General features: G+C 40.1%; 6 protein-coding genes across 7 annotated transcripts; 2 read left to right on the top strand and 4 right to left on the bottom strand.

Moving 5' to 3' along the window:
* The first annotated feature begins 3,520 nt into the window (after positions 1 to 3,520).
* Positions 3,521 to 6,705, top strand: LOC126606760 (pyruvate dehydrogenase (acetyl-transferring) kinase, mitochondrial-like). Of its 2 annotated transcripts, none has more exons than XM_050274150.1 (6): positions 3,521 to 4,030; positions 4,723 to 4,972; positions 5,068 to 5,248; positions 5,432 to 5,579; positions 5,685 to 5,898; positions 6,247 to 6,490. In XM_050274150.1, the coding sequence occupies exons 1-6, from the start codon at positions 3,782 to 3,784 to the stop codon at positions 6,354 to 6,356; spliced, it is 1,152 nt and encodes a 383-aa protein (XP_050130107.1). In that variant the 5' UTR covers positions 3,521 to 3,781; the 3' UTR covers positions 6,357 to 6,490. The 2 variants fall into 2 exon arrangements, with proteins under 2 accessions (XP_050130107.1, XP_050130108.1); XM_050274151.1 differs by lacking the exon at positions 6,247 to 6,490 and adding an exon at positions 6,522 to 6,705 and having other exon boundaries at positions 3,524 to 4,030.
* A 328-nt stretch (positions 6,706 to 7,033) lies between these two features.
* Positions 7,034 to 9,091, bottom strand: LOC126606763 (rRNA-processing protein fcf2-like). The gene is made up of 6 exons (XM_050274155.1): positions 8,907 to 9,091; positions 8,570 to 8,821; positions 8,380 to 8,440; positions 7,621 to 7,689; positions 7,410 to 7,525; positions 7,034 to 7,266 (listed from the first exon to the last, which is right to left on the bottom strand). The coding sequence occupies exons 2-6, from the start codon at positions 8,779 to 8,781 to the stop codon at positions 7,158 to 7,160; spliced, it is 567 nt and encodes a 188-aa protein (XP_050130112.1). The 5' UTR covers positions 8,782 to 8,821; positions 8,907 to 9,091; the 3' UTR covers positions 7,034 to 7,157.
* A 210-nt stretch (positions 9,092 to 9,301) lies between these two features.
* LOC126606756 (uncharacterized) lies at positions 9,302 to 13,868 on the bottom strand. The gene is made up of 7 exons (XM_050274147.1): positions 13,601 to 13,868; positions 11,417 to 12,919; positions 10,642 to 11,328; positions 10,480 to 10,563; positions 10,299 to 10,374; positions 9,861 to 10,177; positions 9,302 to 9,728 (listed from the first exon to the last, which is right to left on the bottom strand). Exons 2-7 carry the CDS (start codon positions 12,728 to 12,730, stop codon positions 9,495 to 9,497), a joined length of 2,712 nt encoding a protein of 903 aa, XP_050130104.1. The 5' UTR covers positions 12,731 to 12,919; positions 13,601 to 13,868; the 3' UTR covers positions 9,302 to 9,494.
* A 1,085-nt stretch (positions 13,869 to 14,953) lies between these two features.
* On the bottom strand, positions 14,954 to 17,240 carry LOC126606757 (pentatricopeptide repeat-containing protein At5g66520-like). The gene has a single exon (XM_050274148.1). The coding sequence runs from the start codon at positions 16,983 to 16,985 to the stop codon at positions 15,102 to 15,104; it is 1,884 nt and encodes a 627-aa protein (XP_050130105.1). The 5' UTR covers positions 16,986 to 17,240; the 3' UTR covers positions 14,954 to 15,101.
* An 818-nt stretch (positions 17,241 to 18,058) lies between these two features.
* Positions 18,059 to 19,968, top strand: LOC126606758 (pectinesterase-like). Its single transcript, XM_050274149.1, has 2 exons — positions 18,059 to 19,146; positions 19,265 to 19,968. The coding sequence occupies exons 1-2, from the start codon at positions 18,141 to 18,143 to the stop codon at positions 19,957 to 19,959; spliced, it is 1,701 nt and encodes a 566-aa protein (XP_050130106.1). The 5' UTR covers positions 18,059 to 18,140; the 3' UTR covers positions 19,960 to 19,968.
* A 1,845-nt stretch (positions 19,969 to 21,813) lies between these two features.
* Positions 21,814 to 23,145, bottom strand: LOC126606762 (uncharacterized). Its single transcript, XM_050274154.1, has one exon. It carries the CDS (start codon positions 22,876 to 22,878, stop codon positions 22,159 to 22,161), a length of 720 nt encoding a protein of 239 aa, XP_050130111.1. The 5' UTR covers positions 22,879 to 23,145; the 3' UTR covers positions 21,814 to 22,158.
* Positions 23,146 to 23,368: the final 223 nt, after the last annotated feature.

The raw sequence follows: 23,368 nt of genomic DNA, 5'->3' as shown, positions 1-23,368 counted from the left end.
CATTCTCTGTATATTTTTTTAATAAAAGTTTATGTGTCATTTAACTACCGATGTGACATGTTCTTATTGGTTACCAAGTTTCTCTCAACACTAACGAGAACAAAAAGCCTAAGTAGCTTGTTTGTACCATATTTGACCAATCCCGAAACTACTAAGCACCAGTCAACATTATAGCTCTAAGGACCCACAAGAGTCTCCCTCTAACTAGGAGGCCAATTACAACGCGACACATGTCAACATCAGAGGCCAATCATAACGCGACACGTGTCGACATCAGAGGCCAATCACAGCACGACACGTGTCAATGTCAGAATGAAACTAGAATCTCTCTTCTATAAATAGAGATCATTCTCTCACAATATTGCCAAATGTCATTTGTACTAAATCATTTACTAGTACTCACTAAAGGAGAGCTTGAACCTATGTACTTGTGTAAACCCTTCACAATTAATAAGAACTCCTCTACTCCATGGACGTAGCCAATCTGGGTGAACCACGTACATCTTGTATTTGCTTCCCTGTCCCTATCCATTTACATATTTATCCACACTAGTGACCGGAGCAATCTAGCGAAATCACAAACTTAACACTTTCTATTGTACCAAAGTCCCCACTGATTTTGTGCATCAACATAGCTAAAAAATGTGTTAAAAATCTGACATCCGTTATCCATATGGAATGAGGATTCTCTCGGATTCTCAAGTTGTGTCCGTTCATCGTACATACATGAACAGTATCTGATGAAAATTGATCGTACGATGTAAGATAAACGGACACAATTTAAAAATTTCCGGGATCCTCATAGAGAGGATCCTCGTTCATCCATATGGAGTGTGTGTGTTTCCCCTTGAGTTTGACACCCAACGTGTCATTTGTTGTTTGACTTTTGGCCTCATTTCTCACCAAGGAAACGGGCATAACGTGCTATGCTTCATTTTCTTAAAAAATCATTGGCCGTAACCACCTCCGCAGGTTGGACTTGGAAGCATGATTTGCTACCAACAGGGAGTGATAAGAGAGCTTATCAAATTGAACACGAGGGGTGTTGTTAGGCCTTCTTTTAACTTAGAGCGATTTTGTCAAACATTTTAACGCGGTGTGTTATAATGATTCGAAAAATTATCGGAATACATTAAGCTAGAATTCACTAGTAAACTGAAATTCGCCAATAATTGAGAAAACGTCAAAATTTGTCATCGATTTGATATGTCAATGAGGAATTCGGCCAAAAATGCATATATGTCAAGATAAAGTGATGTCTCTTGTTCGCCATACTATTCTCTTCAAAACAACAAGTCATGGACCTAAATCGAACGCCATAACCAAATCTCTAATGATTGGGCCTTGCTGTTAATTTTACGTCTTTCCAACCATCCTATGATCAATTCAGCCCTTTATTCTACATCATGTCTTACAAAAAAAAAAATGTAAATGATTTACGTATGAAACCAAATCAATGGAATAAAAACAAAAATTTAAAAGTTTGTTGGGTCCTATGTATATTGCCTCTCCATTGTGCCTTTGCCGGTTCATCACCTAATTGAATGTCAACAAAATTCAATGGGAGCTCAAATCTCCACAATAGCGACTAGAACATAAGATTTTAGTATCATTAGCTCTTTGTGGGTCTCTAAGAGTATGATCTTTTGTATTAGTTGAGAGTTTACAACCACTTAACACCATGATCAAGGAACTAATTGTAATCCTAACTCGCACGCAAGGATTTATGATTATACACATACTATTGGGTTAAACTTAATTATTTCATTAATTAAATACTAATTTGATATGAGGAGGTTGTTCTCAAATCCAAACATTCGACAAACTGATCTGGCGTTTTTGTTCTTATGCAACAAGTGGACGATTGCTTAAATCAGTTGATATCATTTGCTAATTTGATTTAACTTTTTTATTCTTTTACTTTTGTAGAAGGATATTCTACGTTAAAGGGTGGTATCTAAGCAAATAACCATCAAAATTTGTACGATATAAGCATAAAATCAACACCAAAAGCCAACAGGATCTTCTCCGGATCTTTTTGGTGAAGATCCTGGGATCCGTGAATCATGTTCATTCATCGTATACATCGTGCAATCTGTTTTTATCAAGTACTATTATATTTATTTTTAAATAAAATATTTAAAATAATTTATGACTGGACAATGTACGATGAATGGACATAATTCACGGATTCCCGGATCCTCACAAAGAGGATCCGATGAGAATCCGGACTCCACCAAAAGTATAAGTAGAGAATCCTATTCACGAGGAATGTTAAACAGACTTTAAAAAAAATATGACTCTTCATAAACTCTCTACCACTTCATTCTTTTGCATAATATTTTATAATATTGATACGAAAATTAACATTAAATTCCGAGACAATAGAAAATCCAAAAAATCTCATTTTAAGAGAATTCCCTTCTCATCTCTCTTTTAAAGTTGAATAATTCTCCTACTTCTTTTGAGTGAGCCGTGGGCCATGGTACAAATATAAGAGGACCATTGGACCCCCCCCCCCCCCCCCCCCACCCCCACCCCCACCCACAGACCCACTCACAGCCCTGTACTTTTTCCACCCAATCCATTCAGCCCCAATAATGGCTCAAAAAATTTGGGTGCCGGAGATTGTCCGTGTATTTTAACCGTTAGATATTAATTTTTATATTTTAAAATAAAGATTTAATAGTTAAAATAAAAAGAGTATAGAGTTCTTTCCGAAAAAGTCCCATGAAGGAATTTATCGCAAACCCAAATGATGAAACACCTAAACTTCACATGTAAGAGGAGCAATTTTTCGACGTACTAATAATCATGTGATAATATTATTCAACTCAAATCATAAACATGAAATTTTCTTTTAATATTCCATAGAAATATAACATATCGGTTTTTATCATCTTACTCTTTATGTGAAAGGAATACCATAGCTTTCACTAATACTTTAAAGTTTTATAGGAAGATGTATAACATGAGGAGAATCTTAGAGCTAAACTGGCGGAAAAAAACATTAATAAATATACTTAACTTGTAAGTTGCGTATTTATTTGATGGTTAGAACATCAACTTATTGCTTTCCAAATTTAAACCGTCCATTCTATTAATGTAACTTACAATGGTAATATCGTTTGTAACAGAAAAAGAGTAGCAAAACTAAACTTCACAAATTTCTCACCACTTACATAAAAACACAAATTTCTCTAGAATATCCACCGCCACAGAGTTTGGATGAGGGCTCGAGACCACGTGTCAAAAAACCCACATGCCCGTCCAAAATCCGGCAAGTGCTGGCCCTCACAGGCTCACACCTACACCACCACCCGTAGATACCAAGAAAACCAGAGAGAATCCAAAAACCAGGCCCCACCTCCCCAAAAAAATTTAAAACCCTTCCCGCTATTACTTTTGAAAAACTTTAATTTTAACGAAAAAAACAGATAAAATGAATAGTATCATTATTAAATTTTTAGTATAAAAATATAATTTTTCATTAAATTAATCAGTATTAAATTTTTTTTGTTAAAGTTATCTAAATTCTAACCCTAGGGTTCAAAAATTCTCAAGACACCCAACTTATCGTCTTTATAAATTCCCCATGTGTGGACTGAGCTCCTCGTAATTCACGACAACAATTTGCGGGGCTTCGCTTTTGGCTGCGTGTGATATCTTCCATGTCAGTGTCGCATTGTGAGAGTGGGAACACAGGTGGGAACACAGGGTTGCATGCGGGTGGTTGCGCGTCTGCAAGGTCGTACTCGCTTCTGGGCTCGGCGACGGAGCCATGGCGGTTAAGAAGGCGTGCGAGTCGTTCTCAAAGAGCTTGATCGACGAGGTGCAGAGATGGGGCTGTATGAAGCAGACGGGGGTGAGCCTCAGGTACATGATGGAGTTCGGGTCCCGTCCCACGCAGCGGAATTTCATAATCTCGGCGCAGTTTCTGCACAAGGAGCTCCCCATTCGGATTGCCAGGCGGGCGACTGAGCTCGAGAGCCTCCCTTACGGCTTGTCTGAGAAACCTGCCGTTTTGAAGGTGCTATCTTTTTATTTGTTTTTGTTAAATTATGCATTTTTTTTTGTTCTTGGAATCGAATTGTGAGAAATGGGATTTGGGTTTTAGTTAGTTTGTGGAACAGAATAAAGGGTTAAAATCTGTATTTAATTGTTATATTATTATTTATTTGATTGTACCATAAAAGGGCTGTGAAAAGTTGGGCTACATATCCACTTTAAGTTAATTTTTAATTTCAATTTTATTTGTAATTTTCAGAATGTGGTTCTGGTAACTGGGTTTAAAGTTTTAGTTCATTGCATATAGAATGTGAAGGATGGATCTTTCTGCAAATTGCTATGTGGGTTTTTGTGGAATATTCATTGACTATTTTGTTTATGAATATGTGGAGTTTTGTTCCCTGACTATGTAAGTTCGATTTTTTTCCATCGCCCAAGGTACAGTTACTTAGTGAGGAGAATGTGAAAAACTTTTCTAGTAGGTCTTATGCGATTTTCGAGTTGTCTGCAAAATCAATTTTCAGAGTAACTGCGAGCGAATTGCTTGCGGTTGATTGTTCTTGTTGCAGCCTGCTATGATATTAGTTCATCTGAGCCCTTGTTTTTTAGCCTTCTAAATTTTGGACGGTGAACTATGCCGGAACTATATTTTAAATGCAAGTGTTTAAGAATCAGATATTACAAGGATGAAATTTTGATTTATTTTATTTTCAGGTACGGGACTGGTATTTGGATTCCTTCCGTGATCTTAGAACCTTTCCTGATATCAAGGATGCTAAAGATGAGAAGGATTTTACCCAAATGATTAAGGCGATTAAGGTGAGACACAACAATGTTGTCCCGATGATGGCTTTGGGTGTTCAGCAGTTGAAGAAAGAGAAGATTCTACATGACGATCTTGATGAGATTCACCAATTTTTGGATCGCTTCTACATGTCAAGAATTGGGATTCGCATGCTCATTGGTCAGATTGCCTTCTTATTGTGGTTTTTTTAGCTGGCTGGCTTTGCAAGTTATATCACTTTTCTTTCAGCGGGTTCTAACATCTCTAAAACTCAGGCCAGCATGTTGAGTTGCACAATCCCAATCCCCCTCCTCATTGCGTGGGTTATATCGATACAAAGATGTCGCCCATGGAGGTAGCACAAAATGCCACTGAGGATGCCCGCTCAATCTGCCTACGTGAGTATGGCAGTGCACCTAATGTTACTATCTATGGGGATCCCAGTTTTACATTCCCGTAAGTATATTTTGTTCTCACTCAATTGGGTCTGCTTCTAATTGAATCGGTTCTACATTGCCACAAGTATATTGTTCTTTATACTATCCTGAAATCTATGCGACTCTTTACTTTGAATCCAGAAGCGGTGGCTAGTGATATATTATTATCAGACAAATAAGGTTCTGTTTGTTTTTGTAACAGGTATGTTCCAACACACTTGCATACTATGGTCTTTGAGTTGGTTAAGAACTCCTTACGTGCCGTCCAAGAGCGTTTCATGGACTCGGATAAAGTTGCACCTCCTGTTAGAATAATAGTGGCTGATGGAATTGAGGATGTCACTATCAAGGTATTATTTTGTTTGATTCAGAGAATTTCATATGTTTATGAAACCAATTTTTGTGAGATGCTTATCAATGAAGTGCTTATCAAGTTGGTACGGCTGACTTAATAGGTCTCGGATGAGGGGGGTGGCATACCAAGAAGTGGTCTCCCCAAGATTTTTACATATCTTTACAGCACTGCAAGTAGCCATTTGGATGAGCATTCAGATCTTTCGGACGCTGATGCAGTTACAATGGCTGGATATGGATATGGGCTTCCTATTAGCCGCTTGTATGCTATGTACTTTGGAGGGGATTTACAAATGATCTCTATGGAAGGATATGGTAAGTTGTCGAGTTCCCGTACATGTTCCATTTAGTTACACACAATTAGTGGGGCGTCGCAACCACAGTCATACTGTTTGTTGCACCTTTGTTTCTTCATATGTGTTATGAAAAGAGATATATTCTGACAATAGCCATAAGCTATTGTAATTAAACACAATACTTGTCCATGTCAATGCCTCGTCATCTGCACGTTTCACGCACCGAAAATTCTACAAGTGATCCACATTGTTGCATTCAGAATATTACACACTATTAGCAAGGCTTTACAATACAATTTGTTTGCAAGGGTTAAAGACTGTCGATGTCATTAGTTCATCATCTTATTGTTTTCACTTACCTCGTTAGAGTCACCTGTCGTCGTCTTTTTGCCTCATTTGCACCGTGCTTCATCCACATTTTCAAGCCCGTTGTGTTTAGAATACTTGTACATGATCGTGGGGGACTTTCCCTTCTGAGAGTCGAAGGGTTAGTTCTTATACACTTCAATTACACCGTATTCTATAATTTCAAATTTTAACTGAAAAAACACGTGCATCTTGATCTCTCTTTAACATCACCTGTCATTTTCTTTCACTTCATCCGCCGATATCTTCTCACGTATAGCCGTCATGTATGTACAGGGACCGACGCGTATCTGCATCTGTCTCGCTTGGGAGATTCTCAGGAGCCATTGTCATGATGTGATCTTGTGTTTCAACGTTGATGACTACGATACAGTTGAATTCTTAAATTAAATCTGGGAATGTTGCAAGTAAAAAGTGCCATATATACACGTTTATTGTAAATGGATAAAATTGCTGTCAATTTTTTTTTTTTTTTTCTAATAAAAGTTGGCAGTCGGGAAAATGATAAACACACAACCTTTTTAGCATCTCATATACCCCTATCTGATTTTGTTTATAGTTTTTGATTGATTTATTCAATCCAACATTTATAACCTCATTTCATGTAAGTAAACATGTCATGAAAAGTCCGGACCCGCCACCAAAGGAGACAAATAAAATGAAGCAAAAATAAAAAGGAAACAAGATGCCTCCTTAAGCAAATGACCATGGCCGATACCGCGTGCTGGTGGAAATCATATCCAGAGGCTACAGGCTAACACCTAAGTGAGGCAAGCAGTAACAGAAGCTTTCAAGAAACTCTCACTAAATTAAATTACGAATCATCAATAATATCTTTCTTTGATTGCCTGTATAACAGAAACCAATATCTCTCCAGCGTTTCAAAAATTTGGTCAACGACGTGAAGATATATCAGTGCCTTCTTTGCTTTGCACGCTGATACGACCCTTTCCCTTTTATCTTCCATTTTTCATTTCCACCAGGCCGGTTTTTCTCTTCTATCTCGCGAACCTTCCGCTTTCTGTAAGGTGGACCGAGGAAATAAGTAACGGCATGATAGGAATAAATGTAAGTTTTAACTTTTTTCGGATGCCAAAAGAATCATCCTTAAACATATGGTTTCAGAGTTTGGAAAACAGTAGATGTCTCTGGCTGTCTTATTACCTGTAGTTCCCAAGGTTACGATCAGAAAGCACTTCCTCTGCAAGGGACACCTTCCTTTCCTTCTTTGTCAGTCTGCTTGAGAAGAAATCTAATGGGGACTCTATCACTGTCCCTACCTGATAAGCAACCAAAAGGCAGATAACCTCGTCAAATATACTAATACATCCTATGAATGGCTTCTTGTAATGTTATTGTGGTACCATATTCTAACCTGGAAATACTTGTTCGGTTGTGCATCCCCCTTTTTGTAATGTCTCTTTGGATCCATAACATTCCTTAACTGCAATTAGAAAATTGAATCAGCCACAACGAAAGCATAAGATTACACCAAAAGATAAACGAAACAATAAAACGCAGAAGTTATAGTAATCCTTGCAAATGGATAAACCCTATATCAATAAGCCAGCAAAATGGTGCATGAGCAGGCATATATCCCACTAGGTTCAAATAAATGTCAATTGATACGCTTTAGAATGGAAATGGTCCGAACGATACAGGAATCATGGAAGCATGCAAAATTACTGAATGTCGGAAGCGGTTCCAGATTCCAAAGAATTACCATCTTGTTTAATGTTTCGACGAACATATGGTTTCCAGATGGACAAGAAAAACAACTTACTATTGAATGTGCTAGCATCTAGATGGTTCATTTTCGTTAAAACCAATTTGACAAGGACTCGGAATCATACCAAATTAAGTGTACCATCAAATGTAAACTTCCAAGTGAGATTCGCTTTTATTACGTTCTCTATACCAGAGATTGGAGTTGAAAGACTGTCCCAGGTTATACTTCCAAGGTTGATGCAAAAACATGGTAACAACAACTATAACCACAAAAACTTCTACAACACAGATCACTATGAGTAAAATCCATACCGAGGCAAGAGCAAAACCGAGAAAACAAGGAATGCACATGACTACAACATTGTGCCAATGAAAGATAACAGAAACACAACATAAGTTGCCATACCTTGAGCAATTGGAGATCTTTCTGCAACTCCGGGGTCATGGTTGGTGCAGGCATGTCAAACCTAAATCAGAAAACACATTACCAAACACCGAAAACAATATAGTTTCAATCGACGGCCAATTATATGGGGGACTCCAACAAAACCCAAGACTAAAGGGAAACACAGTGAATTGAGCTGATGACATACTACCAGCTTGTTCCAGCAGTGTCTTTGATCTGCTTCTTGGCCAATTTGTTCCTCTTTACCGGGTCATTCGGGGGAACGAAGAGGCCATCGACAAGCTGCGTACTGGGTTTCCAAAGCGGATTGGCTTCGGGGCGAGGTTTGGAGCCAGACCCCGATGAAAAAGCCGGCAACTTTGGCTCCCATGAGAGCCCAATCGCCGCCTTTCTTTCCGCCATTCTGGAACGAAATTTATGGAATCGAAACTCGAAACAGCACCTATGGAAATTACATGCATAAGCTGATAAGCATAAAGCAGTTTTAATTCCTTGAAAAATTTAGAGAAGAGAAGAAGATAGCGTACTGGCGGTGGCTGAATCGTTGAGGGCGGCGGCTCGTTGCGTTGCTTCACCGACAACGGCTTCGGACTGAGAGACTTTGGCTGCTTCGATAGGAGGGAGACTGCAAAAACTGGGCTTCGAGAGGAGGCGGCGTCGGAGAGAGAGTTGGAAGTCTATTTCCAACTATGCCCTTTGTGTGCAGGTACATTAAATGTGTTTTTTATTTATTTTCAAAGTGGATTGTTCATGTGTCACAGATGCATTTTTCTTGCCACAAGTAGCGGTATTGCTCATCATCTTAATTCTTTAATTTATTATTAGAAGGACAAGAGTTTGAAATTATTACAATAATTTGGAGGAGTAGATAATTTCAAATTCGGAATCCACTAGGATTTTTGAAGCTGATAAGGCTTTGGAGTTATGATGAAAAAGCCCGTTGAATAAGTAACATTTCAGGAAAAAGGCTTTGAAGAGTATTTTACATGAAAGGACGCCCTGTTTTACTTCAATGGGTAACTTGCAAAACAAGTAAGCTGGAACATAATTACACAACTACGGCCGAGCTTCCTCACCACCATTACATTTTGCGTTAGCTGAAGGTCTACATCTTGCTAATCACTCATGTCATCATGGAAAAAGTTCATATCGCCATCCGCCTCCTCCTCCTCCTCCTCGTCATCATCATCGGTGGCAACACCAGCATTGGCTGGATTGACATTTCCATCAGCCAAGGTTACCAGCTCAATGGATCCATTCCTCGTCTCTCCATTTGCCATTCCACATTTGTAATCAACAAGATCATTCTCGTATTCATCAACCTGTTCGATTTCGTTGTAAAGGACCTCCTAACAGACAAAATATAAAGAATTTGATTTCAGACAAAATGTAGTTTCCTGTTACTTAATAAACAAGCTTCCAGAGTCATTTGCACATAACTAAACCACTGTGCCGAATAACAGAATCTAAGCTTGAAATACCTCATTTTCTAGCAAGTCATTTTCCGCAGCATCTACAATCCAGTCATCTAGCAACCGATCTAACAGCACATTGTCGAGGGAGATTGAATTTTCCGGCCTTCTTCGTAATTGCTGTTCTCTAAGACGCAAATTGTAATGAACGTAGATGAGCTCATTTAATCTTTTTTGGGCTAAACGATTACTTCTTAGACTGTACAATTGATCGTATATACTCCAGTTATGCTCACACCCAAAAGAAGAGCATGTCTGACTCAATATACGCACAGCTATACGCTGCAGCTCTAAGCAACTTATCCCATGTTGCTGCCACCATGCAGCTAATAGGAAACAAGAGTAGGAGAAATGTATCAGCACGTGGCATAATGCCCAGAGATTCAACACATGGGAATGCATATACCAGAACTCTAAAACGTGTAGCATGACAGTCTAATGCTATACCTGGATCAAGCTCTGTTCTTGTACTGATTGCCAATTCGGTTCCAAAATCAGCTTTAGCAGAATTGTAATCAGAAATCTGAGGTGTTGGGATACAGAATGGGAGAATACAATAAGACGTCGTCTCAAGATATAAAACCATTCAGCATCCAAATAATTCATTCCAGTAAGAAAAAACTATTACCTGCATAGATGCAGAAATCCTATTTGAATGGTCTGGCTCCAGCCGAACAATGCATTCGTTAAGTCCACGCATCACCTCAGTATGCTACACAAATTACCATCTGGATTAGGAAAGAACTTAACATCATGAATAAAAAACACAAACAGTCATTGTTTCTCTTACTGCCATAAAATCAGGTCGATATCTGTATGATGGATTTAAGTAGTAAGCAGCTACATATACGGGGTGGTAGAACAGAGAGTTCCAATGACTTTCTATAACGCTCCAAAATGGTTCATATTTATGGACTTTATTACCATGAATGGCTTTTATTGCAATCTTAGCCCTGCACATGTCATTGTATATAGATGACATTGACAAGCAGTCACCACTCTCAACCTTTTGAAGAATTTGCATTATCGGGTTCACTGAATTCCTAACAAACTGTAACTTCTTCCAAAATGCAGCATTTAAGACGATATTTTCCACCTGTTTTCCCTCAAATGATTTGGAGCACTGTGATGAAATCCATTTGTTTGATTGAAACATTCTTTTAAGACCAGTCTTATGGTCCAACAAGCTTTGTAAGGTAGCAAAGCTAGAAGCAAACCGGGTAATAGATGGTCTCAAAAGTTCCTTCCCCTGTGTAAAATCACTCTTCATAAAATTTAACAACCAAACATGGTTGTAAATGAGCTTCGTAACTTTTTGGCCTGTCTCCATGCACTCTGCTACACATCTTATCCTCAAAAAATCTTCAAGCATTTGATCGATACAACTGGTGGCACATGGGGTCCAGAATAAATTCTTTCTCTTCTCCTCAAGCATCTTTCCAGCAGCTTTATAACTAGGAGTATTTGGAGTGATTACCTGGGGATTAGACGCAAAACAAAGTCAGTAGCTAGCAGATCACAGTTTGAGATGAGCAACTACATGAGAAACAAATAAAATCAAATACCTGAATTACATTTTCCTCCCCCATCTCTTCAACGACTTTGTCCAGCAACATAAACAAATTCAAAGCATCTTCAACTATTTCAGTGGCATCAACTGAAGAAACAAAGTACACACCATTTGGACCGGAAGCCAAAAAGTTTATCAATATTCTACCCTCAGCGTCTCTCCAACTGTCAGCCATGATAGAACAGCCAGTGGTTGCCCAAGATGCCTTATACTCAACCAGGTAGTTTCTAATGGTTGCAATTTCCTCTTGTAGAAACCGACCAGATATTAATTGACTTGGAGGTGCTACCAAACCCTGCCCATATTGGCCAACCAATTCCAGCATCTTATGAAAGTATAAGGAGTCTGCTGCTTGTTGAGGAACTCCTGCATGGTAAAAGAATTTGCAAATTCCAGAAATAACTTCCTTGTGGGAAATTTTATTTGACATTGTTCTGACCCTTCCTTGCTTGTAAGATTGTGGTGGCAAACTCTTAGGAGCTGTCACGAACAGGGAATCGAGCCTTGATCTTTTAAATAATGGTTCAGAACCAGTACTGGGCAGCGACAAGAATGTATTTCTCACATTTTGGCCCAATCTCCTATCACCATCGATCAATCTTTCCTGGCTCATATGTGGCAGAACAGCTTCCATTTGGTCATCGTCTTGGTCTTCATTATCTGACAGAGGATCAAAATTTGACGTGTCCTTGGAATCAGGTTGTCTCTGTCTTCTTCCAGTACGATGCCATTTCATGTTCTCTTTTATTTTAACATAGACATCGTCAGGAGCATGTTTACAAGGTGCTACTTCTCCAGGAATTCTAGCTAAATGTTGTTTAAACCGATTGATACCACCACTAACTATTTTCTCGCAATAATTGCATTTCACCTTTTTCTTTTTCTCATCCTGAGCAACGCCGTGTTCCCACCCAGGGTCAACATACCCTAACGACCGAAGAGGAGTCAATTTCATAGCTAAATTCCTCTCACCCACCAATTGCTTTCCTTTGCTTCTATAGCCAACCTGCACATCTTCTTCGTCATCATTAGATTGAAAATTCAAATATGCTTGGCCAATATCATCGGAAAGCCTAGGTTTCTTATGAGAACGACTTCCTTCCATATTTGTTTTCATACTCAAGTATACATCATCCGGAGCTTTATCACAATAAGTAACTTCTCCAGAAACTCGGGCTAAATGTTGCTTCAATCTGTATATTCCACCACTAACTATTTTTCCACAGTAATTGCATTTAACCTTTTTCTTCCTCTCATCTTGAGCAACACCATGGTCCCAACCAGGGTCAACAAGCCCAGAGGAGCGCATTGTAGCTACCAATTCAATCCATTTAAGATTTTTTTCAAGAAACTACCCTTATCTGATTCACTCACTGTATTCTCGACACTAACACAAGTCAACATCTTTGATCATGCGATGTTGTATGGTCCAATGACACTCGTAAAAGAGGATGTTGGTGTTTACCACAGTGAGAGTCAAGCAAAAGTAAATAGGAATCTGCAGCAGATGTATGAAAAATAAAGTTATATACTCGTTGATTAGCTTAAGGGCAACATATAGGTCAATACGAAAGCATAGCGAGCACAAACGAGAAATACATGAGATTGAGTATGAAGATAGTAAAGACGGATAACATCAAAACATAGCTGTCACGACTCTGAAACGTGCTTGCTACATCAGTACAACATCAGAAATAAACTTGTTACAAACACATAACAGGTGGTTTTAAAATGTTATTTAACTGTTCAAATGAAAACGTCCACAGAAATAAGTTCCAAAAAAAAGCTTCTGAAGCAACAAAATCCAACACTTCCATGTAAATTTGTTTTTTATAGCATTTGAAGCAGCAGAACAATACTTGGAAGTTGGAACAACCAAAAACCTCAACAACTGTAGCAATTTATCATGGTTCAGAAAGCAAAACATTGTACATTGGTAGCAAGCTGAGATCAAACCAGAATCATCATAAAACAAAAACCACATAAAAAGTTACCAACTTTGTTACAAATTTACAATAAATCAGCACCTATAAATACCGCTTAAATTTGCTAACACCAAAAGTTCAAGGTTTCAATTTCTAACAGATTAATATGAAAAGGGGATAACCTGATTCCATAAACTAGGAAAATATAATACGCATTTCTCCGAAATGTAAAATCTTGCTCAAATTTTGCGTACCTGAGTCAGAAATTTCGACAAATCTGAAAGCTTTTGGATTTGGGTGAGAGAAATCTGGATTTGGGGATGATTGATACGTAAGCAAGAGGGGAAAGTTGAGGGAAGGCTAGGGTTTTTGAGGGCCGGATTGGTGGGAAAAATTAAAAATTGGGGGGAAGGAGGAAGAACGATCCGGGATCGTTCGGAATCGTGAGTCGCGAGTGGAATAGGTTCGACTCGATTGCTCGACCCGCCGATTTTTAGGGTTTCTGTTCTTTATGGTAAACATATTAATTCTGTATTTTATGTTTCACTATTTAATACAAATAATTGATTTGAGAAAAAAAATAAAAAAAAATAAAAAATTGATAGCTTTTATTTTCTTTAAAAATTTTAAAAAGTTCAATAAGTGAGTGTTGAGTTTGACTCAGTGAGTGCATAATTATTCGTTCAATCGTGGCTAAAGGTCTTTTGCGGCTGTTAGAAGTGCAGTTAATTGTCCTTTTGCTTAATCAGGTTTTACAATGACATGTTGTGTGCTTTTACATTCGAATCCAATTTTTACTTTCATTGCAAACAAAATTTGATTAACCTAATGAGACAATTAAGTGGGAAATTTGTTTGATTTTATGATATGTTTGGAGTAGAGGATTCATGAACATTTTTGGGTTACTGCAAGGGCGGTAGAGAGATTGAGGAAGGAAGTTAAGATAAAGAAATTTGAATGAAATGAGAAATAAACCAAAAATGGTTGTTGGTATCGGAAAGTAAAAGAGATTTGCAATTATGCGCCACCCTACCTTACTGAGCTGTTAAATGGACAAATTGCCATAAAGTTGAAAACATATACAATAAAATAAAAGGAAAACTAATGAAAAGAGCTTGAAAACTTTGAGTTTTAAGGACAGAATGAAGAGTAAAGTGAATAGTATCAGGATTGACTTTTTAGTGTAAAAATATGTTTTTTTGTTAAAATGAACAGTATCGAGAGCTTTTCGTTAAAGTTCTTTAAAATAAAATCTGCAATTTTTACCAGGGTATGTGTATATCAGTCCCCTTATGTTGAGAGATTCCTATAAGTTTATTTAAGAGATCTTTTGTTGGATCCATTATACACCGTATTTCAACGATTCAACCGTTCATCTATTAGGTATTCTCTTAAAAATTATATCTACAAAAAATCACTAAAGTTCGAAACCATTTGACTGTTGGATTAAATAGTAGTCATAATAGTTTAAAAAAAAAAAACCATATTCGTCTATGTTCTTCATCACAATTAGATGTCCTTAATAGTTATGGATTTGTTTAATTTCTTTTGCAAGGATGATCTATAAATAATGTTCTAGAATATGAACGGTTTCGATCGTTGAAAAATGTTACGAAATATGCATCACACTGTCACCACTGTGTATATATATGTATATTCTATCAGTCTATTAGATGAACAGTATGTAGGTTGTGATATAATCTTTCCTCAAGTAAGTTGTGATGTATTTTCTTGAGAACCAGATAGCATTCCCACTTACCAGTAATCTTTACAAGAACACTCTCCCCCTTTAAAATGGTGGAAGCGATTTCTATCCCTCACGATTATTTCGCGGTCGAAAACCTTCGAGATCAGCTTGCTTGCCTGGTGGCAGTCTTTGCAGACTCGTAAATTCTTCGATATACGAAGAGTTTCCCTGGGTTTTGTCTTCAACAGGCCATATGCAATTGCAAGTTTCTCACTGTGGTAGTATAAAGGGTTCTCCTTTTCCTCCTCGTCGAGGTCATGCAACACTCCCTCTGTGTCCGGAACATATCCTGCAGATCTTATACATTTCAACATTTCATCCACTTTCGAGTATATCTCTTTTGTCTGAGGATGAGACCCTCCGCCGGCAATGAATTCACTGACAGCGCCTTCCAATTCAATCATGGAAAATCCGGGAACCTTCTTCACTCCTCTGTCATTCATCAACCTCCTCACATTGGCAACATCGTCCCATCTGCCCGCATTTGCGTATAGATTGGCTAACAACACATAGCGCCCGCTATTTTCTGGTTCCAGTTCGATTACCCTCCTCCCTATTTCATCTCCCAGTTCAACATTTCCATGGATCTTACAAGCTCCGAGGAGAGCACCCAAGACACCTACATCGGGGCTCATAGGCATCTCGTTTATTAGCTTTCTTGCTTCCTCCAGCCTCCCGGCTCGTCCAAGAAGATCAACCATGCAGCCAAAATGCTCTGTTCGGGGCTCAATACCGTGGACTTCAACCATGCAGCGGAAGTACTGCTGCCCCTTTTCTACTAACCCTGAGTGAGCACATGCACTCAGAACATTAACAAAAGTAATGTTGTCGGGAGCTACCATGTCCCTTTGCATCTGCTCGAAAAGCTCAACGGCTGCCTCTCCTTTCCCGTGCATTGCTAGCCCGCCAATCATGCAATTCCATGAAGAAATCCCTTTACGGGGCAAACCATTGAAAACTTCAAAAGCCTTCTCCAGGCAGCCACATTTGCAATACATGTCAATGATCGTTGTTGCAAGTTTCGAGTCCAACTCAATCCCACTTTTCTCAATATATCCATGTATCCACTTCCCTTGTTCTAGAGCACCTAAACCTGTACAAGCTGATAACATACTAGCCGCCATGAACTTATCCAATTCTACGTTTTCCACACGCATTCTTTGAAACAAAGCAAACGCCTCATGAAAACGATCACTTTGGACATAAGAGGAAATCATTGCATTCCAAGATACAGAATTCTTCTCGGGCATCAACTCGAACATTTCAAAAGCCTCATCGACAAAGCCCCACTGGGAGTACCCAGCAATCAAAGTCGTCCAAGACACAACATCCACCCGGGGCATCTTGTCAAACACCCTTCTAGCTTCCTCCAAAGACTGAAACTTCACATACATGTGAATCAAATTGTTCTGACAAAACCCATCATCTCCAAACCCGAGTTTAACGACATGGGCATGGACTTGTTTCCCTTCTCCAACAGCACCATCAGCGCAACAAGCTCGTACAACAGACGGAAACGTGAACCTATTTGGAGTCACAAAGTCCTGCAACATCTGCGAGTACAAAACAATGCAATCTCTCGGCAATTGGCACTGCAAGTAACCTCTCATTACGGTGTTGTAAATGAATGCGTCCGGTTGAGGCATTGCGTCGAACACCTGGAGGGCATAACCCAAATCGCCATTTTTGGAGAGGGCGCAGAACTTGATGACCCGGCCCATAGCGTCGTTGTCGGCGGCAAGGCCGAGCCTGATGACTTGGGAGTGCAACTGCTTGAGCTCCGCCATGGTAGAGCATGATTCCAGGCCGCGTAACGGTGAAATGTGGGTCCTGGGCGAGCTTAGGGAGGCTGGGGTGGGACCGGTGGGTTGAAGGACTTGCAGCGAAGTCATTTGTATGTGGAGTGTGTGAGTTCTATCTCGTCGGCACCTTCTACTTTCTGTGTGTGCATCAGCGATTCAGAGATAAGATATTGTGGGGCCCAGAAATGTTTTTTCTTTTTCTACATAAAATTAGTCACAAGTACGACCAACAATTAATAATTTAACTAGGATCTTCTCCGGATCCATTTTGTAGGGATTTTAAGGATTTCTACATCCTAGTCGTTCAACATATATTATGCGATCAGTTTTTATCAAGTACTATTTGTGTTTACTTTTAAATAAAAAAATCAAATTATTTCTGATCTCACGATATACGATGATGATTAAAATGTGAGAATTATTAAGATTCCCATAATTTGAATCCGGATAGAATCCAATTCCATTAGTTTTATCATTTGTTAAAAAGAATTAGCTACAGGTAGACATAGTACTCATGAGCATTGTTTTCTATTTATAGGATGGTAATTTCTAGAAAAAGAATTCGAATTTATTATAAAACGACATATATATTTTTTTGACTAACCTAAATCACACTTATATAAAACGATTAATTATATTAGCATGCCAAAAACTTTTTATTTTTATTTTTATGAGTATAACGATATATTTTACATTAAGGAGATGAGAAGTTTAGTTAAGCCACACAATGACAACCTATTTAGTAATTGTTAATTTTGGAACTATTTGAAAAACTTCGAAGACAAGAAAAAGGGCAAAAATGTTTGGTAGGGTTAAACAATCCTCACAACGAGTGTAGACTACATGTGATCAAGTGAGATCAAAATAATACGTAGATTTTGACTTGAAGGTCAAATAATACTGGATATATATCTACCTCCAAATATATGGTGCATGCTATATTAAAGGGGGAGTAAGATAGTGATCTCATTTTTGTATTTTTTGACATCTCATGAAGATTGACGTCCTCCAACAAAGCAGGAACTCCTTCCGGACCAACTAATTTAACTGCCTCTTAACCACCATCCCATATCATGGGAATTCTAGTCCTAAGGCCTTAAAAGTCACCCCCTAAATTTGGGCACTCCACAATGCATGCACATATAAGAACTCCATCTCCATGCTTTCAAAGCTTCATCTTCTCTATCCCCATCACCCAAATTTTGATATTTTCTCGTCGAAAATCGCGTGTCAGAAACCTAATCTATGGAGAAGAGAGGAAAGCTGGTGGTAGGAGGAGTTTCCATCATCCTTATCGTCGGCGTGGTGATCGGCCTTGTAGCTGTTGTTTGCACAAAAAAGAGTAACAAGGACCAACTTTCCACAAGTTCTAAGGCCGTTGCTGCTATTTGTGATCCTACGGATTACAAAGAGGCATGCATCGACAGCCTTGGATCCGTCGCGAAAAATGATAGCGCCACGCCCAAAGACCTCATCCAGGCCGCCATTGATTCCACAATTAAAACCGTAAAGTCTGCGATAGAGAACTCTAACAGCATTGCCAAATCCTTTAAAGCGATCAACTCGACGGGTAAAATGGCGATGGACGATTGCAAGGACTTGTTGGAATCGGCAATTGCCGATCTCCAAGCCTCTTTTTCGTTCGTTGGGGATAGCAACATGCACACAATGCACGACAGAGAGGAAGAGCTGCGGAATTGGTTCAGCGCGGTGATATCGTTCCAACAATCGTGCCTTGACGGCATTCCTCAGGAGGAGCTCCAAAAGCTCATGAAAGATAGCCTTCTCAACGCCACACAGCTAACCAGCAATGCCTTGGCAATTGCCACATCAATTGCACAAATCTTAGAGAACTTCAACATCACATTGAACAAAGACTTAAGGCCAACGAGCAGCTCGCGGATCCTTGAGCAAGAAAACGATGGGCATGGCCAGTACCCTAGTTGGTTTCCGGCCGCGGACAGGCGGCTGTTGGCAAAACAAGACAATGGAGGGGTTAAACCTAATGCCGTAGTGGCGAAGGACGGGAGTGGACAGTTTAAGACCATTGGTGCTGCCCTTGCTGCATATCCAAAGGGGCTTCAAGGAAGATATATCATATATGTGAAGGCTGGGGTTTACAATGAGTATGTTACTGTCACCAAAAATCAGGTCAATGTGTTCATGTATGGAGACGGACCCCGGAAGACCATGGTCACCGGAAGTAAAAGCTTTGCCGATGGCATCACCACTCAGAACACCGCCACATTCGGTGAGTCATCTGTTAGATATTATCGCTACTACTAGGGTTACCAAATGTGTTCACTAAATGCGACATATGTACTTACAATATAGAAAGGCTTGTAATAATTTTTTTAATGTAATCACAGCTGCAATTGGAAACGGATTTCTAGCAAAGGGGATGGGATTTCAGAACACGGCAGGCGCCCAGAAGCATCAGGCTGTGGCACTGCGAGTCCAGTCGGAGATGTCAGCCTTCTTCAACTGCAGAATGGACGCCTACCAAGACACGTTGTACGCGCAAACACATCGCCAATTCTATCGAAACTGTGTCATTTCTGGCACAGTTGACTTCATCTTTGGTGACTCGCCAACGCTGATCCAAAATTCTTTGATCATAGTGAGGAAGCCTATGGACAACCAAAAGAACACAGTGACGGCTCAGGGAAGAGAGGACAGGAGGGAAAACACCGCCATTGTCATCCAGAACTGCAGAATAGTCCCTGAGGAGGTTCTGTTCCCATTAAGGTTCAAGATTCCGTCATACTTAGGCAGGCCATGGAAGACGTATGCAAGGACGGTGATCATGGAGTCGGAGCTCGGAGACTTCATACAACCAGCAGGGTGGCTACCCTGGAGTGGCAACTTTGCACTCGATACTCTATATTACGCAGAGTATGGGAATCGGGGTCCGGGGGCTGCGACCAACCAAAGGGTGAGATGGAAGGGATATCATGTGATTAACAGAAATGACGCTGTCCAGTTCACCGCCGGTCCATTTCTATTGGCGGATCGGTGGTTGAAAACCACCGGCATACCGTACTTTGCCGGTTTGAAAACCTAGCTCTTTCACGAGATCTCACTTCAAACTAACACCTGTTTGATTTAAATTGATGGAAGGATGGCGCTGTTGATTGTCACCCCACCTAGTGATAACAGGTAGGAGAAAAGAAGCCCTTTTGTCTCTGCATTTTTTTTCTTCACATTTTACTGTATGTATTTGAACAGTTTTTTTTATTAACTTTTTGTATAGAATGTAATCTCACAGTAAAATCCTCTCTTACAGTTTTCTTCCGCACTCTTAAGAAATTTTATGATCCTTTTCAACTGCTATAGGCAGAGTACATTGTGTTTTTTGAGTACAACGCTATAGTTTACACTAAGGAGATGAGGAAGTTCGACTAAGTCACACAATTGGCAACATAAGTTGGTATCGAATTCGCCATTCACGAGATTCGAACCCAAGCCTCTCACTTACAAGTAAAGAGAAATACCACCAGACCGTAGTACTAAGTGGCATGCAGAGTACATTGTGTTTGTTTTCCCTTCTTTTTGTCTTTTGGTGAAAACAATGCCAAAAGGGAAGAGAAATTTTAACCCTTAAGTCTTAACTTGGGAAGCGAAAAAGATTTACCTACACAACCGATACGTCACCGTGGCATCTAAGATAAATACAAGTATTCGTTGATCCCTAGAATCCCCAAGGAGGGGATCCGACGAGGATCCAAATCCTATCATGTCTTGAAAAAGACTTACCTACACCACTAGTAGTCTAGTAGGTCACCGTGGCATCTAGGACAAAAGGACAATTACAGCGATGTCATGTGATCTTCGAACATGAGTTGCTTTTATGTTGAGTCAAAGTGGGATGTTCAAGAAACGAAAAATGATTGCCCTATTTTGTATGTCATCAAACCCATCGGACGGGTGGTTTCACCAAAATTAAAAGCCCGTCGCATTCATGGGCATCTTTTCTCGTTTCTTTTTCTTCTCAAAACATTGGCACGAAGAAATGCCTTTCCTTTCCCCGATCGAAAATCTATGTTAGTAAACTTGACATCTCAACAAAAAAACCATCTTCTTTTTTTATTTCTTTTACCGTTGTTTTGCCTTCGCCCATGAGCGGTAGGTCTCGGGTTCGAGACTTGGGAGCAGCCTCTCCATAAATGGGGGTAAGGCTAGCCGACATTCACCTCTCCCAGACCCTGCGTAAAGCGGGAGCCTTGTGCACTGGGTACGACCTTTACCGTTGTTTTGGTGGTGCCGGGAAGGCCGAATACACGAAACAGAAAAGTGATCGGAAGATGAGAACGGTGTTCCGAGGGGCAGATGACAGAGGAACATACAATACGATGGAAACCGGGGAAGAAAATAGTTCATAGCACAACAAATACGAGAGAAGGTTAAATAAACTTGAATTTCGAACAATCAGATGTGTAAAAACGACCATTAGGTCAAGTCATAGAGGAATGGCACTGAATTACAAGGTAGGTTTGAGCTTTTACAAGACAAATGGGTTTTGCAACCTTGAAGTTGGCACCAACAAAATGAACAAGAAAAAAGAAAAGAGTTTTTCGATATCAAAACGAGTCTGAAGAATCAATTCAAACCATAGCAGAATTACTTTGAAAACAAGCCGACGTCGTAAAACAACCTGATGTCTTTCAGGAAATCACACACCATGGCAAATGACACTCATAACAAAACATTAGAAAGAAAACGGCAAAACCGGCAAAGATGTAAGGAACGAGAAAAGGACACATTGGTAGCCAGTGAATTTGATGAAACACCGGCTCTCAAGTCCTAAGAAACATGTCAACTTTCTAGTATGTCCTTAAAAAGCGTTGAAAATCCGGACACAATACATTAGCACACAGCAAGCAAGGTCATCACACAAACTGGATTGGATAAAGCTTAATGAACCACAAAATTTCGCTTTTGAAATTGGAAAAATGCAGTTTCTGAGCATGAAAAGGAAGAACAATGTAGATACAGAGAGGCACAGAGAATCGTCACCACATCGAAATTCAGCTACACAAAACTGTATGGAAAAGTAAATACGAGTACACAACAACAATCTGATCTACGAGATCTCCCTAAAAGTTTCCAGGCTGCTGCACATAAATTACGAAAAAGAACCAACTGCAACTAACAGAGAGACTCACAGGTTGAGAGAGGCTGTGTAGTAGCTCAAGCGGAAGCCGAAGAGCTGAAAGGACACCCATGAACTCATCAAGCTCAAAATCCTTCCTTTGATTTGAGATCATTCTTCCATGGCGTCAACATTACTGATTTTTAATCGATCACCAACCAACCCATTACTTCCCTCAGCCTTAACAATCTTGGGCGCCGCTGGAATTCCACCAGAACTCTCCAATTTCGGCTTCCCGTTGAGGCTCTCAGGCCCCGAAACATCTCCAGCTTTCGAATCCTGCTGCTTCTGCTTGTTAACAAGAGAACTGAGTTTCTCCAATGCCTCCCTCGCCTTCTTCTTCGCCAACACGGCCTCCCTGACGCGGCGCTCGGAGTCGGTCCTGGCCAAGATGGCGGCTTTCGCCATTGAAGCCGCCGCAATTTTGGCGGCGGCGACGAGGGCCTTGGCGTTGGCCTTGTCGATGACGAATGCCGTTTTGGCGTCGTTGGCGTCGTTTTGGGGGCGATTGAGGGTGAAGAAGGGGTAGCCCTGTGGGCAGGTACGGCACTCGAAGCCATGGAAGGAGGAATTAGCGACGAGGACACAGGCGGAGTGAGAAACGGAAGGGCACTTGACGCACATGACACGGTCACGTGCCGGAAGCGGTTGGTCGAAGAAGTCGAGACAGAGAGGGCAGTAGAGGTCTCGGTAGTTTTGGAGGACGCAGTTGGTGCAGAGCCTCTGAAACGCCCCTTTGTGACGTATGTAGTGGAGGAACCACCGTTCGGAGGAGCCGCAGACGCCGCAGAGTCGCCTCTCGAGTTCTGGTTCGTCTCGCCTCATTGCCATTGGACTCGCATTTGCGGGTGGGGGATTGGGTTGGACTGGATTATTGGTTAACGGTAACCCTAGGGTTCGAGGAAGGGGGAGAGGGAAGACGGGAGGTGGATTTTAGGGTTTTTTTGGGGTGCGAATTGGTGTTTGGTGGTGAGGAGATTGTTCATAGTCGAGCGTTTGACAAGTCTACGAGCGTTCGACACTTGACGGTTTGCGTTTGAATTGAATGCAAATTTTGGCAAAACGCCAAAAGCCGAACTCCTTTCTGTTTTCCTCTCTTTCTTTTAAAGCCCATCTGCACAGCAAAATCAATTTTTCCATTTTGGACTCGATCGCAATCACATTGATTAGAACGAATGTAATCAATTGTACACGTGAGTTTAACTAATTTTCATGCAATATAAATTAGTTTAAAGTAGAATATCGTTCAACCAACCTACCACTTTGAACAAGCAATGCATAAGTCCGACGATGTGAAAGTGCGTTCGCAAGAAATGCAATA

The sequence above is a fragment of the Malus sylvestris genome, chromosome 16 (genome assembly GCF_916048215.2).
Source record: "Malus sylvestris chromosome 16, drMalSylv7.2, whole genome shotgun sequence".
Lineage (NCBI taxonomy): Eukaryota > Viridiplantae > Streptophyta > Magnoliopsida > Rosales > Rosaceae > Malus > Malus sylvestris.
Note: the sequence above shows the minus strand (reverse complement) of the source record. Positions and strands in the feature narration are given on the sequence as shown.